The sequence below is a fragment of the Pygocentrus nattereri genome, chromosome 26 (assembly GCF_015220715.1).
Source record: "Pygocentrus nattereri isolate fPygNat1 chromosome 26, fPygNat1.pri, whole genome shotgun sequence".
NCBI classification, from domain to species: Eukaryota; Metazoa; Chordata; class Actinopteri; order Characiformes; family Serrasalmidae; genus Pygocentrus; species Pygocentrus nattereri.
In genome coordinates this window covers 7,586,440-7,604,360 of record NC_051236.1, presented here as the reverse complement: position 1 = coordinate 7,604,360, position 17,921 = coordinate 7,586,440, and the positions used below count along the sequence as shown (strand labels likewise).

General features: G+C 45.5%; 1 protein-coding gene across 1 annotated transcript; it reads left to right on the top strand.

Annotated features, from left to right (window-relative positions):
* The first annotated feature begins 2,725 nt into the window (after positions 1–2,725).
* Positions 2,726–17,921, top strand: npepl1 (aminopeptidase like 1). Its single transcript, XM_017708425.2, has 12 exons — positions 2,726–2,942; positions 7,026–7,211; positions 8,794–8,964; positions 9,202–9,291; positions 9,430–9,511; positions 9,743–9,885; positions 10,216–10,293; positions 10,380–10,480; positions 11,231–11,354; positions 12,508–12,684; positions 16,610–16,720; positions 17,621–17,921. Exons 1-12 carry the CDS (start codon positions 2,793–2,795, stop codon positions 17,783–17,785), a joined length of 1,578 nt encoding a protein of 525 aa, XP_017563914.2. The 5' UTR covers positions 2,726–2,792; the 3' UTR covers positions 17,786–17,921.

The following is a 17,921-nucleotide window of genomic DNA, read 5'->3' as shown; positions in this document are numbered from 1 at the left end:
CTCAGTTCATTGCTTCAGTGGTTGTTGGTTTTTGATGCTGGTGTGACTGAAACTGCTGTTACTACAAAACTGTTTAACTTGATATTTAACCTCTTCCACAACTGGATGGTTGAGTTTTTAGGCAATTACACATAAAGCCTGGAAATTGTTTCATGATCTACATCAAATATTTTAATGTTTAAGATCATGAAGAAAGAATTTAACATTTTAAACATGTGACTAATATGACCGGGAACATGAGTTTTGAAAATGTTTGGTTTGAAATGGTCAGTTTCACTAATACAAAATGAACTAAAGCAAATATGATCCTGCAGCCTGCTAAAAATCAATTGATCTCGTTTCTCTGGAAGGAACACCTTTATTTACATCGATACACACTGTTCTTTACTACACACATACATATATCCTGCTGTTACAAGAGAATTCCACCAATTTTCCAAAATTTCCCCATGACTCAGAGTGTGAGGTGTAAACAGAGAGGTTCAGAGGGTTTGGTGTGAAATGGTTCAGATGTCTTTACAGTGGTGGTGATGGGAACCAGACGTCGCCATGACTACAACACAGATATAGACATTTTATTTACCATCCAGAACCACCAGAGAACCTACACGAGTCTTCTGAGCTTATATGGAATGTTGATGATGGAAAATAGTGGAAAATCTGGAATAATCAGTTTAATCCCCGTAAAGCTGCTGGCCCGGATAACGTTCCGGGGCGCGTGCTGAAGTGCTGTGTAGACCAACTCTCTGAGGTGCTGACAAACATCTTCAACTCCTCTTTAACCCAGGCAGTTGTCCCCACCTGCCTGAAGACCGCTACCATCATTCCAGTCCCCAAGAACTCCACAGTGACAGAACTGAATGACTATCGACCAGTAGGCCTCACCCCGATAGTCACTAAGTGCTTTGAAAGACTGGTTATGACCCACATCAAAGCCAACATCGATGTCACTGGGGATCCACATCAGTACGTGTACCGGAAAATCCGATCCACAGAGGATGCCATCTCCTCTGTGGTCCACACTGCCCTCACCCACCTGGAGAATAAGGATTCTTACGTCCGTATGCTCTTTGTGGACTTTACATCTGCCTTTAACACGATGATTCCCCAGACCCTGGCTTACAAACTCCATACACTTGGACTGAGCACCTCTCTCTGTAATTGGGTCCTGGACTTCCTGACTAACAGGCCGCAGTCTGTGAGGATCCACAACATCTCCTCCTCCACCATAATCCTCAGCACCGGCTCCCCTCAGGGCTGTGTGCTGAGCCCCCTCCTGTTTACCCTGCTTACATATGACTGTTCAGCCGTCCATCCATGCTGTCATATTGTAAAGTTTGCGGACGATACGGCAGCGGTTGGATGCATCACAAATAGTGATGAGTCTGGTTATATGCAGGAGGTGGAACACCTGGAGAGTTGGTGTAGTGAGAACAATCTGCATCAACATGAAGAAGACAAAGGAGATGATTGTGGATTTCAGAAGGAGCAATACCATCCCTCCCCTCCCCCTACACACCGGAGGTTCTGCAGTGGAAGTGGTCTCCAGTTATAGGTACTTGGGCGTACACCTAAGTAACAATCTCACCTGGAGTAATAACACTTCAAGCCTGATCAGGAAGGCACATCAGCGCCTTTACTTCCTCAGAATGCTGAGGTGTGCTGGACTCGGGAGCTCAGTCCTCACCTCATTTTACAGATGTGTGGTGGAGAGCGTTCTGTGCTCCGGCATCACTGTGTGGCACGGAAGCTGCTCTGTGGCAGAGAGGAAAGCTCTGCAGAGGGTGGTGAAGGCTGCACAGAGGACTGTTGGAGTCAGCCTTCCCACCACCATGGACATTTACACCTCTAGATGCAGGAAAAGGGCAACTGGCTTCATGAAGGACCCCACCCATCCAGCACACACACTTTTTGTTCCGCTCCCCTCAGGTAGGAGGCAGCGGTGCATTAAGAGCAAAACTACCAGACTGAGAAATAGCTTCTTCCCTGAAGCTGTAAGACTCTCAAATTCCAACTGAACAATCACTGCAATGGCACTTCATGTCCACTTATTTATTGCTGCTGTACTGAATGAATGGCCTCCACTATATCATGCCTACACATGTCACTTTATTTATTACCAGTATTAAGATGTACACCTTCTACCTCATACTCATACTGCTGTGGTCCATGCTGCTGTTATCTGTCCTCCCCTTTATGCACCTTCTATTTATTGTTTATTGTTTGTCACTTTGGGAGTTAACTGGACCGTGAGTACAATTTTTCGTTCCACCTAATGTACCACATGTGATGTGAATGACAATAAAGCCCCATCTTATCTTATCTTATCTTATTTATCTTATCTTTCTTATGGGACTATTTTGCCGCACAGCGCCCTGCATGTCTCCCTCCACCATGAATGGAGTTGAAGTTCTCTAAACTATCATAAAACAGCATCTCAGTCATCAGGCAGTGAATTCAGAACCATTTCATGGAGGAACATTCTGTGAGGAGCTTTTAGAGGGGGACGTCTGGTTCCTATCACCACCACTTTGAGCAGTTCTGACTAGGAAAGTTTACCTGTATTATCTGTTAGGGAGGTTAGCGCGTATATTATGTAGTAAACGGGTTTATCTTTATAATCTGTGTATATATTATCTTTTAGGGAGGTTTATCTTAAATATAACCTTTGGTTCAGGATAGAAGTGGAGCACTCGGCGCCTAAAGCTCCTCGCGAGACTCGTGTGTTCTCGCGGGATGTCAGCTGTGCAGCTGGAGAAGAGGAGCCGGAGCTGTTAGTGGAACAGTGGAACATGGCTAACGTGGTTCTGGAGTTTAAGGCTGATGCCGGAGACTCGGAGCCGCCGAACCGACCTGTTCTGGTCGTTGGGCAGCTCAGCAACCTGCAGCAGACCAACTGGACTCAGATTAAAGCGAAGCTGCAGCCCGCGGTCAGCAAAGAGGTACCCGCGAGCTAAGCTAAGCTAACGGCTAGGCTAGCGTCTCTGGAACAGTATCTTGCGTTTTCCTGGAGCTGCTGCGGCGCTTCGACACAGTCAGCCCTGCCGCCCACACTGGGACTCAATTTCTCCTTAAATACATTCTGATCGAACAGATTCTGATCAGCTGATCGGCTCGGGCGGGTTTCATAATCGCGGCTAATCCAGTCCTCCAGCTCATAAACCTCATTAACATTAATAATTCTCCCCTCAGCCCGAGTGCGGCCGGCCGGCCCGGCATGTTGGGGTCTTGTTTTTAATGTAGTGACGATAATAATGTAATAAAATCCTTCAGGGATTCACATTAATAACTCCCTGTAAACCAGAGACGAGCTTCAGATACTGAACAGACTCGGAGGCGAGAAGCCGAGCCGGTACAGACATCAGGGATTCACATCAGATTCTAAAGTAATCACGATAGTAAATTCAGTAGTAAAATAGTAAAAGACCCACCAAATCATATCAAAAGTGAATTAAAATCAAACTAAACCGTGTCAGGCTGAGTGGCGACGGTTAGCACTGCACTACGTCAGTGTGCACTAGCGTTAGAAGCGCTCTCAGTAGTGTGGGTTAGTGTGTCCAGTGTGTTTACAGATGTAGGTCTTATTATTTGTTGCACTGAATGGTTTAATGTACATTTCATACGGCAGCTAATATCTGTGACCTCATTATCAGATTCGCTGTAGTGATCGATCACCTGTCAGGCACCGAGAGTTTGTACGAGTGTCTAAGGCTGCGTTTACAGACCAGGTAAAAGTGGCCCAAATCTGAGTTTCTCACCAAATCCGATTTTTTTTTTGTTTGTTCGTTTTCTTTTAAATGTGATATGTATGTGACATCAGTCTTAACAGATCAGCTTCTAAACCGACCCGCATGCGCAGAAGAACAGCGTCGCGCGGCTCATCCAGAGGTAAACAATCACAACCGCCAACGAACACCAGTCGCTCCCACAGGATCAGCTTCACCAGCATCACAGGAGCGACTATGAAGTTCAGCTGGGCTCACCATCCAGAATGTGTTCAAGTTCTCTGTAAAAAAGCCTCGTTATTCAGCCAGTTTGGTTCGTGTCCTCGGATTGTTTAAACTGTTCTCTGACGCTGCAGCCTCAGTCTCCTCCAGCCGCTCAGCCGCTTCCTTCAAAAGCTCTTCAAACACAGAACGGCTGCGATGACGCTCCTCCAATTTTAGCACAGAATCATCAGCCTAAATGTTTCTGAGTCTCAGCAGCGGGAAATGATGACGAACATCGAGTTGGACTGACGTGAAAGTCCCACGAATTCCGATCGGGCTCTTCAGATGGAGTCGCAGATCGGATATGGATTGGATTTCAGTACCACATATGAAAGCATCTCGAATCAGAATTGAAAACGTCAGATTCAGTGTGTTTATCTGTTCACACTGACACACAGACACCCATCTGGAAGTGACCGTGCCATTTTTACTGCTTGGACACATTCTGAATGATGAGCCCAGCGGTCACTCAGCGGAGCTTCATGATGGTTCCTGTGATGCTGGTGAAGATGAAGCTGATGCTCCAGGAGCGACTGGTGTTAGTTGGCGGTCATGATTGTTGACCTCTGGATGAGCTGCGTGACGCTCTATTCTTCTGCGCATGCGGTCGGTTTAGGTTTAGTCTGTCACACACAGACCACAAAATCTGAACAGACAAACAAAAAATCAGATTTGGGCCAGTTTTACCTGCAGTGTGAACGGAGCCTGAAACTCAGTTTAGACTTTTCATCTCTGACCTTCAGGTGTTAACAGAGTTTAGTTGAGTTTAACATTTTCGTTCACTTTTTATTTCATTTTATTGTTTTATTTTATCTCATTATTTTATTGCAACTGTTTTATTTATTTGAGCCCTGTGATGGACTGTCGACCTGTCCAGGGTGTATCCTGCCTTCTGCCCAATGACCTGGGATAGGCTCCAGCACTCCCCGCGACCCTGAGGGAGAAGCGGCTTAGAAAATGGATCTTTTATTTGATGTCAGTTCTTCTGCTGTTCTGTTAAGATCTCACGTGTCACGTTGCTCATTACGTCAAAACGTCCTTCACATGTCCTTATTAAAGAAGGCCGAGAGGAAGACGTCGTGCTCTGAGACACATAAGCTGGACGTCCGTCCCACCGCCGTCTTTTAAAGATGAGAACGGAAGCTTCGTCTCCTCTGCAGACCAGTTTCCACTCCGCCGTGTTGAACGGTATAAACTCTCACTATGACGCGCATGGAGAACGGACTTAAACTTTCCGATAGGGAATGTAATCGGATACAGGCATTTACACGGATATTATTCTTCTATTTAACGGATTATTTAGAGGTTTACTCACCTCGATCAATCGGATAGAAATTGTATTCCGGGTGGCCTCAGTTGGACTAGACTATTCCAACTGAGGTGTTTACATGGACGTATTCTATTCTGATTGAGCTGTTAGTCGGAGTGTTAACAGATTATTAGACTGCATGTAAACGTGGAGATGAAGGTTGATTGATTTCTGATGCTGAGACTGAAATATCAGCCGATCTTGATCTGATGTCTCTGCTGCTCTTTAGAATGATCTGCTTTAACTGGTGCTCCTCATTTATGGTGGTGATGATGAAGATGATGAAGAAAAAGCAGTCTGTGATACTGAAACTGTTAAATCACTCTATTGAAAGCACTCTTTAAAAGATGTTTCTTCAAGGGTTCTTTACTAAAGAAAGTAGCTTTCTTCAGTGGTTCTTCACATTATTAAAGGGTTCTTTACACCATGAAAGGGTTCTTCTGTTGTTACGATATTAAGGTTGTGATAATAAAAGAACCCTTTTTGGTGCTATATAGAACCCTTTTTTAAAAAGGCTCTGTATAGAACCAAGTGCAGCACATTCTTCATCTGAAGATCTCTTTCATGAAGAACTCTTTAATCATGCACAGGGTTCTATGGGTGGTCATGGTTCTATACAGAACCATTTTCTCTAATAAAGGACCCTTGAAGAACCACCTTTTTAAGAGTGCACAGCCACAACTACACAGCCAGCAGCGTCAGAGCCCCCAGTGTTAGTTTCAGTGTAGATCACTTACAGGATCAGATCTCATTGATCCTTTGTTACCTCCCACATCACGTCTGTCGTTTTCAGATCAAATCGGCTCTGCAGTCGTGTCACGTATCACTGATGTGTGTGAGAACTAAACGTGTTTACATGGAGAACCATGGCTGATCCAGGTGTGTTGGCTCTCAGCAGTGCTTCTTTAACTGCGAAGGATACGGTCAGATTATTTAATTAAAGAGCAGCGTAATGACCTCATACAGCAGTGTGTATCTGTGGGGTCTGCGTTGGTTTAGTAATCAGTGCCATAAATATCTCTGGTCATGAAGTAAAACCTGCTGATCAGACTGGACCTTGTTCTCCAGTATCTTCCTAAGTTTGTTCTTAAATGTGTTCTTGATGAAGGTTCTAAGTAAAAGTCTCCATCAGATTCCTGTCGTGATCTTAAAGCGCAGAACTGTTCTCACCTCTGTGCTCTTGACTGTGTGTAGATTCTCTTCTTACCTAAGAACAAACCCACCTAGAGAACACTGGAGAGTCAGAGTCTTTGTCAGAACCGCATGAGTTTAAGAGGAATTTTTTTTCTTAAGAACATTTGGAGAACGAGATCCTGTGTTTCTCTGCTGAGAAGCCTGTTTGCTCACTTTTCAGTCTTTTTGTGATTTACGTTCTAAAAATAAACAGGCAGCGTCGTCTGTACAGCTGTGACCTCCAGCTCAGCTGCTGAAGATCTGCCTTCCTTCAGGTTTAGATCAGATCTCACACACTATCCAGACAATCAGGGAGCGTCCAAGAATCACTGTGTCCAAAACCCCCAAAAGTGGAGTGTTCAGCTGTGTGGTGTGTCAGAGTGTGTGTGTGTGTGTGGCCTGTCAGTGTGTGTGTAGTGTGTGTATATATTACAGTAGTATACAGTGTTGAGTTTATCTGGATCAGGTGTGGACGATGATGGTTGGATCTCCAGGTTATTATGGCTCTAGAAATGTGTGTAAATTATAAAACGGTTCTGTTTCATTTGTTTCAGATATGGCAGTCTGCTCTGTGCGCTCTGAACCCGAATCCCACCGACAGCTGCCCGCTGTATCTCAGCTACGCCACTGTGGCAGCTCTGCCCTCTCGGGTCAGCCGTCACAACTGCCCCGCCTCTGCCCACTTCCTCACCCGCCTGGTCCGCACCTGCCTGCCTCCAGGCAGCAACCGTTGCATCCTGGTTAGTCTCACTTCACGTTGGCATTCAGAGCGACGTTCTTTCCCTTCTTCCTTCTCTTTAAACGTGCTGGTTCAAAGGGCCTCGTTTACAGACTGAGTGCTGACCGCTGCTCACGTGATCTGCTGAAGACGTGTTTGGTCAGAAGTTTCAGATCGGCGTCACAGTTAGTTTATTATTTTAGCGTTTGCCCTTGATTAGAATATCACGTGTGTTCTGAAATGAGAGGTTAACTAGTCAGCTCAGCTTCTCTCTGTTGGGGTGTTTGTTCATAAATACTCACCACTCAGAAAAGCAAAGCACGGAGATCCAGAGAATACAGTCCAGCTTTTTCTGTGCTGTGTAAAAATCGCACAGCTCTATTAAAAATGCATCAGGTTAATTTTTTTTGCAAGATTAGTGATTTTCACTTGTGTAAAAGCTGAAGGGTCACGTTATACGTCATGCATCTTGTAAACTTTTGTCATCTAGAATCCCCAGTTTATCTTTTATAAGTACGACTTTCTCAGCTGTTTCAATGGAGAAACGGATATTTCCTTTTTCCGAACGCATCAACAGATCAGCACTTCTACTTCTCTTTCTTCATAAATTCAGACGGAAGACTTTTCTTCATAAAGATTCTCTGAAGTATCGATTTAGAATCCTCTCATTCTACTTGCATAGTTTCTGATATGCCATAAAAAGGAACAAATGAGTAGCATATGGTTGTGTCGGACACTGTTTGACAGTTTTATTATCTATATTTCTGCATAATTAAAAAATTGTGATGTAATTATTCACAGTGGTGGTGATAGGAACCACATGTCCCCCTCTAAAAGCTCCTCACAGAAAGTTCCTACGAGAAATGGTTATGAATTCACCGCCTGATGACTGAGATGCTGTTTTACGGTAGTTCTGAGATGCATTTTGAACCAAAACTTTATTTTTAAAAATGCAATCGTGGAGCACGGAGACATGCAGGTTGCTGTGAAGTGAAATAGCTCAAATGAAAAATTACAGCAGCAAACACCAAACACGTCTCAGCCGATTGACAGCATTTAGAGTCAGATGACATACTGCACATTTGATTAACATTATTAGTGTCAGAAATTTCCTTTGAGTTTAGCAACTTTCTGGTTGAGCTTCTGTCCCGTTTGCTGTATCAGCAGGTCAATAAAGATAAGTCACAGGTTAGTTTAATGCATTTGTCTTTTCATCTTTGGAGGCTCCAAAGTCTAATCAGAGATCAGAGATTGTACTGGTGAACTTTGTATTTGAAATATGCAGTTTAGTTGCGTTAAATACATAGGCGTGATATCTGTCTTCAAACTTCTATTAAAATTATTAGAAAGTATTACTTACCTAATATTTATAATATATATATATATATATATATATAGTACATAATATGTATTATATACTGAATTTGCTTTTGTTGCAGAGTAAAGATTATTGCTGTTAGGTCATCTGCTTTCTGAGTTTTGGTGTTTTTTGTTGTGAAATCTGATCAGTGAGATCACATTAAGTACCTACTCAGTTCAGAAGTGGAGATCCTGCTTCATGTTTATAAGGTTGACATGTTAAGCTGTTTTCCCTTTTGCATCAGATGGTATGTGAGCGGTCCGACGTGTTTGCGTCGGCGTGCGCCATCGCCCGTGCTTTCCCACTCTTCACCCGCCGCTCAACCTCCTCACGCAGGACGGAGAAGAAGCACGTCACTGTGGAGTTCGTCACCGTTGGACAGGACAACGGCCCTCTGGAGCTCTCCACGCTGGAGGTGAGACTCAACAGTACCGAAACTTCATCTGTGGTCACATTAAAACATTTCTGGAAAACCCACCTGACCTGTTTACTCAGACAGACAGTCAGGGGTTCTCCAGATTGTCTGTCTGAACTTCCCGTCTGTTTTTCAGAGTTAACTGCCTCTTTTACTCTGAGTGTGTTGGTTTATAACGCTGCTGGGCTGCTCTTTAATGAGGAATTGTATCCATGGTAACTGATTGATTTCTCTCAGTGTCTTTCCAACACGGCTGATGGAGTTCGGTTAGCAGCCCGGATTGTGGACACTCCTTGCAGTGAGATGAACACTGACCATTTCCTTGAGGTAAGCTCATCATCACCCCCACCATCATCACCATCACTGCCATCACAGTCATCACCATCACCCCTGACTGTATCAGTGTGGGGATCTTGTGCCAGTTAGTACCTCGAGTTCTTAAACCGTGTGTTATTTTGTGTGTAGGAGATCAGAGCAGTGGGGAATGAACTGGGCATCACACCAACTATAATTCGAGGAGAGGAACTGAAACACAGGGGCTTTGGAGGTAAGATGAGAATCTGATTTTGTCACAGGCAACTTTTTCCTTGATTTAACATTCAGTGGTCAAAGTATTAGATGTATATTAAACTCTCTGATTAAAAGAAACATGAAAATCTGATGATCAACTGCCGAACGCTCCGTGTCCATGCTGGGGTGTGCAGCAGTGTGATTCCTTCACCGTGATGCAATTTGCTGGTTATGTCTGTGGTCAGTCGTATTTCTGTTTCTCATTCAGGTATTTATGGTGTGGGTAAAGCAGCTGAACACCCTCCTGCTCTCGCTGTACTTAGCCACACCCCCTCTAGTGCCACTCAGACTATTGCCTGGGTGGGCAAAGGCATCGTTTATGACACGGGTGGTCTCAGCATCAAGGGCAAAGTAAGTACCAAACTGTCCTGCCAGCTATTACCACAGAGACCTTGGCAGAAAGGCTCACCTGTACTGATTAGCAGACACTTTAATGCTGAAATGGGTAAAATATAAATGAAAGAAATATATGAATAACTTATCAAAGTAGTCATTTTTATAATCAGTTCGATTCATTAATAAAACTGGTATTTTTGCAGCTCATTTAATGTAAGTAATTAAAGTCCACATTAACTCCTCTGAAGGTAGTTTATAAATCAGACCAGTATAAGTTTCATGTTGAATGGGGGGTAGATGATGTCTTTACGTTTATAACGTATGATTTATGTTCTTTTCTCACAGACCACAATGCCCGGCATGAAGAGAGACTGCGGAGGAGCAGCTGCCATTCTGGGAGCGTTTAAAGCGACTGTCAAACTGGTGAAGATTTGGTTTGACTTCTTTAATGTTTCAGGTCATTTAAATGGCAGCGTTTCTCCAAACTGTGCTTTGCCTGTTTTCTTCAGGGGTTCAAAGATAACCTCCACGCTGTGTTCTGCCTGGCTGAGAACGCAGTGGGACCTACAGCCACTCGGCCGGACGACATCCACACCCTGTACTCTGGAAAGTAAGTGCTGCTCTCAGATCAGTACTGTGTATTTTCCACAGGTTACTTCCTCAGTTCTTCCCCAAATTCATAAAATAATACATAAAAGTAGCATCTGTACTCCTCCTTCAGCACTTCCTGGTGTAAGCTTAAAGGGAAATTCGACTAATTTTTCAAAATTTCTGCCTAATCAGACGTCTGGTTCCTATCACCACCACTGTGAACAGTTCTGACTCAGTACGTTTATCTAGAACAGAGCGTTTCACACCAAACCACTCTGAACAACTGTTTACATCTGAACCACTTTATTCTAATTAAATTATAATAATGATCTGTGGAATTCTCCTTTCACTCTAAAAAAGATGGTTCTTCAAGGGTTTTTAGCAAGGAAAATGGTTCTGTAAAGAATCATGAACCCTCGAAAACCTGTTGCATGATTTAATGTTTTTTTTGCATTATGAAAGGTTCTTCAGATTGATGGCAAATGTGCTGTAGATGGTCCCATATAGAACTCTTTTCAAAAAGGTTATGATGCAAAGAACTCTTTAGTCATGCAGAGGGTTCTTCTAAGTGTTCATGATTCCATATAGAACGTTTTTCTTCACTAAAGAACCCTTGCACCTTGCACACAATGCACACCTTTTTAAGAGTGCATTGTGTGATAATAGGATTTAGGAGGTTCTGCTGTGTTAGGGTCGACGTGTACGTTGGAGAACTCTAGTTCTAAAGCGCAGTGGTGTGTCTGTGGATGTCTGTCCGTCTGCTGTGCAGGACAGTGGAGATCAACAACACCGACGCAGAGGGGAGGCTGGTGCTGTCTGACGGAGTTGTTTATGCCAGTAAGGATCTGTCTGCTGATATTATTCTGGATATGGCCACTCTGACCGGAGCTCAGGTGAGTTTCAGCTGTGTAAATATCTGAACATACAGAGGAACCTAACAGTCTGACACCACATTACCAAAAGGGGGACACACCACCAAATACTGAGGAACTCTGAAATTCAGTTAAATGTTTCAAAGATTCCACTTTTCATTCGGAATGTTCTGGTGGATTCTGATTTTATTTGTAGTGAAAAACTTTGTATTAAATTAGAAAACAATGCAGAATGGAAGCGTTTTCACCAGCACTGTCAGGCTTTTGGACCCAGCAGGTAACCCTAACCGTGACGTATGGTTAAATAACGCAAAGTAGCAGAACTGTACGCTGTGTTCTCTTTATGGTTAATTGTACTTGAACAGTCTAAACGGGCAGCTGCAGAGTGATGTGACCAAAGATCGTCTGCTTACAGTGGAGATTTTGACTGCACATGATCATGTGACCACTTGTGGATTTATGACTAAACTCAGCAAATCACATGATGCTGAGCTCATGTACTGTCTGAAAGTGGTTCTTCTGAATTGCTTCTCTGGTGGAGTTAAGGCTCTGCAGTCCCTAGAGCACTAAAACTGGCTTCTTACTCAAATTCAGGCTCCAGAATATAGCTGCACCATTTCAGGTGGAATGAAAAAATAAAAAGAATTTCAGCTCAATAACCAAAGTATGAAATCACATTTTAGCCATTTATGTAGGAGTTACTGTAGCGAGGCGGAGTTACCGTAGGAGTTACTGTAGCGCGGCAAGGAGTTACTGTAGGAGTTACTGTAGCGAGGCGGAGTTACCGTAGGAGTTACTGTAGCGAGGCGGAGTTACCGTAGGAGTTACTGTAGCGTGGCAAGGAGTTACCGTAGGAGTTACTGTAGCGCGGCAAGGAGTTACTATAGGAGTTACTGTAGCGCAGTGAGGAGTTACTGTAGGAGTTACTGTAGTGCGGCGAGGAGTTACCGTAGGAGTTACTGTAGCGCGGCGAGGAGGTTTGATGGACAGTGCAAAGTGTGAGTGTCTACTGTCCACTGACTGTGCTGGTTTTGATGGTCCTGACTCATCTACTGGAGGTGTCTGAAAGGGGTGATGTCCAGGGTTAGAGGGGTCAGCTGTAAACTCTGCTGTTGTAGATGCTTTGAAGTGTTGGCAGACTTAATTACTCAATTGTGTGTGTGTGTGTGTGTAGGGAATCTCCACAGGGAAGTACCACGCAGCCATCATGACGAACAGTGAGGAGTGGGAGGCAGCATGTGTGAAAGCTGGTCGCAGCAGCGGAGATCTGGCCCATCCTCTGGTCTACTGCCCCGAACTCCACTTCAGCGAGTTCACCTCCGCCGTCGCCGACATGAAGAACTCTGTAGCGGTGAGGGGAGTGTGTGTGTGTGTGTGTGTGTGTGTGTGTGTGTGTGTGTGTGTGTGTGTGTGTGTGTGTGTGTTTTTCCACAGGATGGGTCTTTACAGAACATTTGCTGTGTAGTTAAAACTTTATAAGCACCTCACAAATATTGTACACTACATATTTTGCTTTAATTAATTCAGTAGCACTTCAGTGCTTTGTGCATCGGGCAGTGTCCGAAGGCGTGGGCCTTGGCGTTCTGATCCTCGGTTGCTGAAACTGGCTTTTGGAACTTGTAATGTTACCTCACCGGCGGGGCAAGAGCATGAGTTGGTGCGCGAGGTTGAGAGATACCGGCTAGATATAGTCGGGCTCACCTCAACACACAGCTTGAGCTCTGGGTCCAATCTCCTTGAGAGGGGCTGGACTTTATTCTTTTCTGGAGTTGCCCATGGTGAGAGGCGGCGGGCAGGTGTGGGCTTTCTCATAGCTCCTCGACTCGGCGCCTGTATGTTGGGGTTTTGTCCGGTGGACGAGAGGGTAGCTTCCCTACACCTTCGGGTTGGGGAACGGGTCCTCTCTGTTGTCTGTGCTTATGCACTGCACAGCAGTTCAGAGTACACAGCCTTCTTAGAGTCCTTGGGAAGGGTGCTTGAAAGTGCTCCTCCTGGAGACTCTATTGTCCTACTGGGGGACTTCAACGCTCACGTGGGCAGTGACAGTGAGACCTGGAGGGATGTGATTGGGAGGAATGGCCTCTCTGATCTGAACCCGAGTGGTGTTCAGTTTTTGGACTTCTGTTCAAACCACAGTTTGTCCATCACGAACACCATGTTTGAACACAAGGATGTCCATAAGTGCACATGGCACCAGGAGACCCTAGGCCGCAGTTCAGTGTTTGACTTTGTAGTCGTGTCATCGGACTTGCAGCGATGTGTTTTGGACACTCGGGTAAAGAGAGGAGCTGAGCTGTCAACTGATCACCACCTGGTGGTGAGTGGGATCTGGTGGTGGGAAAGATGCCGGTCAGACCAGGCAAACCCAAACGTATAGTGAGGGTTTGCTGGGAACGTCTGGCAGAGGAACCTGTCAGATTGATCTTCAACTCACACCACCATCAGAACTTTGACCAGATATCGGGGAGGTGAGGGACATTGACTAGAATCTGAAGAAGGACTCCTACTGGGCATGGTTGGCCTGTGGGGCAGCTGGCAGGTATCAACAGGCCAAGCGATCTGCGGCTTCAGTCGTCGCCAAAGCAAAAACCCATGTGTGGGAGGAGTTTGGTGAGGCCTTGGAAAGTGACTAAGTCGGCTCCGAAAAGATTCTGGCAAACCGTCAGGCGACTCAGAAGGGGAAAGCAGTGTGCCACTAGCACTGTATATAGTGGAGATGGTGTGCTGTTGACTTTGACTGAAGACGTCATTGGGCGGTGGAAGGAATACTTTGAAGACCTTCTCAATCCCACCGACATGTTCTCCAGTGAGGAGGCAGAGTCTGGGGACATGGGAATAGGCTTGTCTGTTACTGAAGCCAAAGTCGCTAAGGTAGTTAAAAAGCTCCTTGGTGTCAAGGCTCCAGGGGTTGATGAGATCCGTCCAGAGTTCCTCAAAGCTCTGGATGTTGTGGGGCTGTCTTGGCTGACACGCCTTTTCAACATTGCGTGGACATCGGGGGTGGTGCCACTGGATTGGCAGACTGGGGTGGTGATGCCTCTTTTTAAAAAAGGGGACCAGAGGGTGTGTTCCAACTACAGGGTAATCACACTCCTCAACCTCCCTGGTAAGGTCTATGCAGGGGTACTGGAGAAGAGAGTCCGGCTTATAGTCGAACCTCAGATTCAGGAGGAGCAGTCCGGGTTCCGCCCTGGTCGTGGAACACTGGACCAACTCTTCACCCTCTCCAGGATCCTGGAGGGTTCATGGTAGTTTGCCCAACCAGTCCACATGTGCTTTGTGGATTTGGAGAAGGCATTCGACTGTGTTCCCCGGGGTATTCTGTGGGAGGTGCTTCGGGAGTACAGGGTACGAGCCATTCAGGCCCTGTACAAACGAAGCAGGAGTTTGGTTCGCATGGCCGGCAGTAAGTCAAACTCGTTCCCAGTGAGAGTTGGACTCCATCAGGTCTGCCTTTTGTCACCGATTCTATTCATAATTTTTATGGATAGAATTTCTAGGCGCAGTCAGGGGATGGAGGGTGTACGGTTTGGTGACCTCAAGGTCACATCACTGCTGTTTGCAGATGATGTGGTCCTATTGGGGACATCAGGCCGTGAACTTCGGCTTTCGCTGGATCGGTTTGCAGCCGAGTGTGAAGTGGCCGGGATGAGAATCAGTACCTCCAAATCCGGGGCCATGTTTCTCAGGTGGAAAAGGGTGGAGAGCCCTCTCTGGGTCGGGGATGAGCTCTTGCCTCAAGTGGAGGAGTTTAAGTATCTCGGGGTCTCGGGGTTCACGAGTGATGGGGGAGCGGGAGATTGACAGGCAGATTGGTGCTGGGTCAGCAGTGATGCGGGCTCTTTACCGGTCTGTTGTGGTAAAGAAAGAGCTGAGCCACAAGGCAAAGCTCTCGATTTACTGGTCGATCTACGTTCCCACCCTCACCTATGGTCATGAGCTTTGGGTAATGACCGAAAGAATGAGATCGCGAATACAAGCGGCCGAAATGAGTTTCCTCCGCAGGGTGTCTGGACTCTCCCTAGAGATAGGGTGAGAAGTTCGGTCATCCGGGATGGACTCAGAGTAGAGACGCTGCTTTTCCATGTCGAGAGGAGCCAGCTGAGGTGGTTCAGGCATCTTGTTAGGATGCCTCCTGGACGCCTCCCTCGGGAGGTGTCACAGGCAAGTCCACTCGGGAGGAGACCCCGGGGAAGACCCAGGACACGCTGACATGACTATATTGCTCAGCTGGCCTGGGAGCGCCTCGGAATCCCCCCGGGTAGCTAGTGGGAAGTGGCTGGGGAAAGGGAGGTCTGGGCCTCATAGATTGGGATGCTGCCCCCGTGACCCGAACCCTGGAGAAGCGGAAGATGATGGATGGATGGATAATTCAGTAGTACAAACTTTCAGTACGGTTATCCCGTCATCATCAGGTTTTCCTCCAGATTTTTTTCATTTTGAAAATGCATTAAAAAAACTGAATGGAAAGCCAGAAATGTGAAAAAACACCCAGATTTTACAAAAACAGTTCTATGCTAGGATGAAGAATAGAATATTGTTAAAGCTGAAATTAGAAAAAGATTGAAGGAAAAGCGTTTTTGAATAAACGATGATCAAATCACATGACTCAGTGATTCCTGCAGACGGTCCAATCACAGCGCAAAGCTGCTCGACATTCTGAAGTGCTGATCAAAGCTCACGACTCCACTCAAATTTTTTTTTCTGCCATGACTCTTACCCTGATTTTAGATTCTCAGCCTGAGTCTGGGCTGGTCGCCTCTATTCTGCAGATTTCTGAATCAGTTGGAGTCGACAGTCAGAGTCGAGTCATGTGTGGTGGCACAGACTCAGGTTTACTGCCTCCCGATTGTGTTTCAAGACAAGTCAGAGTTTATCTTGTTTTTCTGAGTGAAATCTAGTGTAAACTGATCAACGACTCAATCTGAACTCACTCCTCAAACAGCCAATGAGAACTGAGAGCATGAAAGATGGAGAGATGGAGTGAAGTCTCTCGCGTGTGGAGCAAAGCTTTTTAATGAGCTGTGGTTAAGAAACAGTCAGGTGTATGACCCTTTAAAACTCTAAAAACCCCTCACTGACTACATTTTTAAATCCATGACCGTCACTTAAACATGTTTATCTGCTGCTGCTTTACTGTTTCAGTGCAAATGGCAGAGAAAACAGCAGCAGCTCCGTTAGTTTGTTCGCATGATTTCCACCACTAATTCGGTGCCTGCTCGTCTGTGGTCAGTCTGATATCAGGTGTTTAATGTCTGTCTGCTGCGTTTCTGCAGGATCGTGAAAACGCTCAGAGCTCCTGTGCTGGACTGTTCATTGGCTCTCACCTGGGATTCGACTGGCCTGGTGTGTGGGTGCACGTGGACATCGCCTCACCTGTACACGCTGTGAGTAGACCGTGTTGAAGGAGATGCAGATGTGGGTTTTACACCAGCAGTTCTGCATTAAGGTTTTGGATTAAAGCTTATTAAGGTCATACAATGCTTTGGGTTTCTCACATCTACAGTTCGCATTCTACATAGTCTCACATCAGAGTTCACATATTCAGTGTAACTAATCGATTACTCCCTGTTGATTGTAGTTTAAATATATATGATCCCTTTTAATGCTTTGACTCTTTTCCCAGCCTGAATAAAGAGGCAGTGTCTTTTTATTAAAAAGCGCTTATTCTAAGTTTTCACTAAAAGTTCTGATTAGGAATCCGCTCACTCGCTTTAGCTGAGCGGGCTAATGTTCCTCCTCTTAATAAACAGACACACTCTCAGCTCCATCTCCTCATTATTCACCACCATCACTGTGAGAGTTCATCATCAACATTAACACAGGAAGGTGATCGGAGGGGCAGTGGAGTTCGAGTCAGCGTCTGAGATGATTAAAACGCAGAGTTAGAAAAGAAAAACATCTCCTAGTGAAAGCCGCGTTTTACAGTAGAAATAAATGGAGCTCATTATGCTGGTAGTGAACTACGCTGCCTTACTCAGCCGCCTAAAAACCAGAGAAACGGACTTAAACAGAAGTTACGACTCTGTTGGGTTCATCCTAAAGTTAGGACAGGATTTGGGTTTAGTCTGGGTAGGATGTTTGTGTGATGCTGTTTTCTGATCTGGAGTTGATATTCTGGAATAGATACTGTCTGATAATTCAGTCATGGAGACCAAACAGGTTTCAGAGCTAAGATGGTTCTGTAATACAACTCCTGGTTTCTGTGGTTCTTGTCCAGTTAGTGGTGAATAAGATTTGTCTGATTTCTACTTCAGTGTAAATGAATGTGCCTGTGTTGTGTGCAGGGCGAGCGGGCAACAGGTTTCGGGGTGGCTCTGCTGTTGGCGCTGTTTGGTCAGGCGTCTGAAGACCCTGTGCTGAACACGGTGTCTCCGCTGGGCGTCGCTGCTGCCAACGCTTCATGTGGGGATCAAATGGAGAGAGACAGCAAGAGGAGAAGACTGGTCTGATGATCATCTCCGTCTGCCCCACAGTTCCTGTGTTTAGAAGCCAGTAAAATCAGTTATCACAAACTCTTTCTGACCCCACTGTCCCCCCGCCCCACTGACACACACATTCATACACACACTCGCACTCACATTCATA

What these genes read in the sequence shown, in the direction of transcription:
- npepl1 (XM_017708425.2), top strand. Translation starts at nt 2,793, where the DNA reads ATGGCTAACGTGGTTCTGGAGTTTAAGGCTGATGCCGGAGACTCGGAG. An exon ending in GTCTCAGCATCAAGGGCAAA is followed by an intron (nt 9,886 to 10,215) that starts GTAAGTACCAAA and finishes CTTTTCTCACAG; the next exon opens with ACCACAATGCCCGGCATGAA. An exon ending in TTAAAGCGACTGTCAAACTG is followed by an intron (nt 10,294 to 10,379) that starts GTGAAGATTTGG and finishes TGTTTTCTTCAG; the next exon opens with GGGTTCAAAGATAACCTCCA.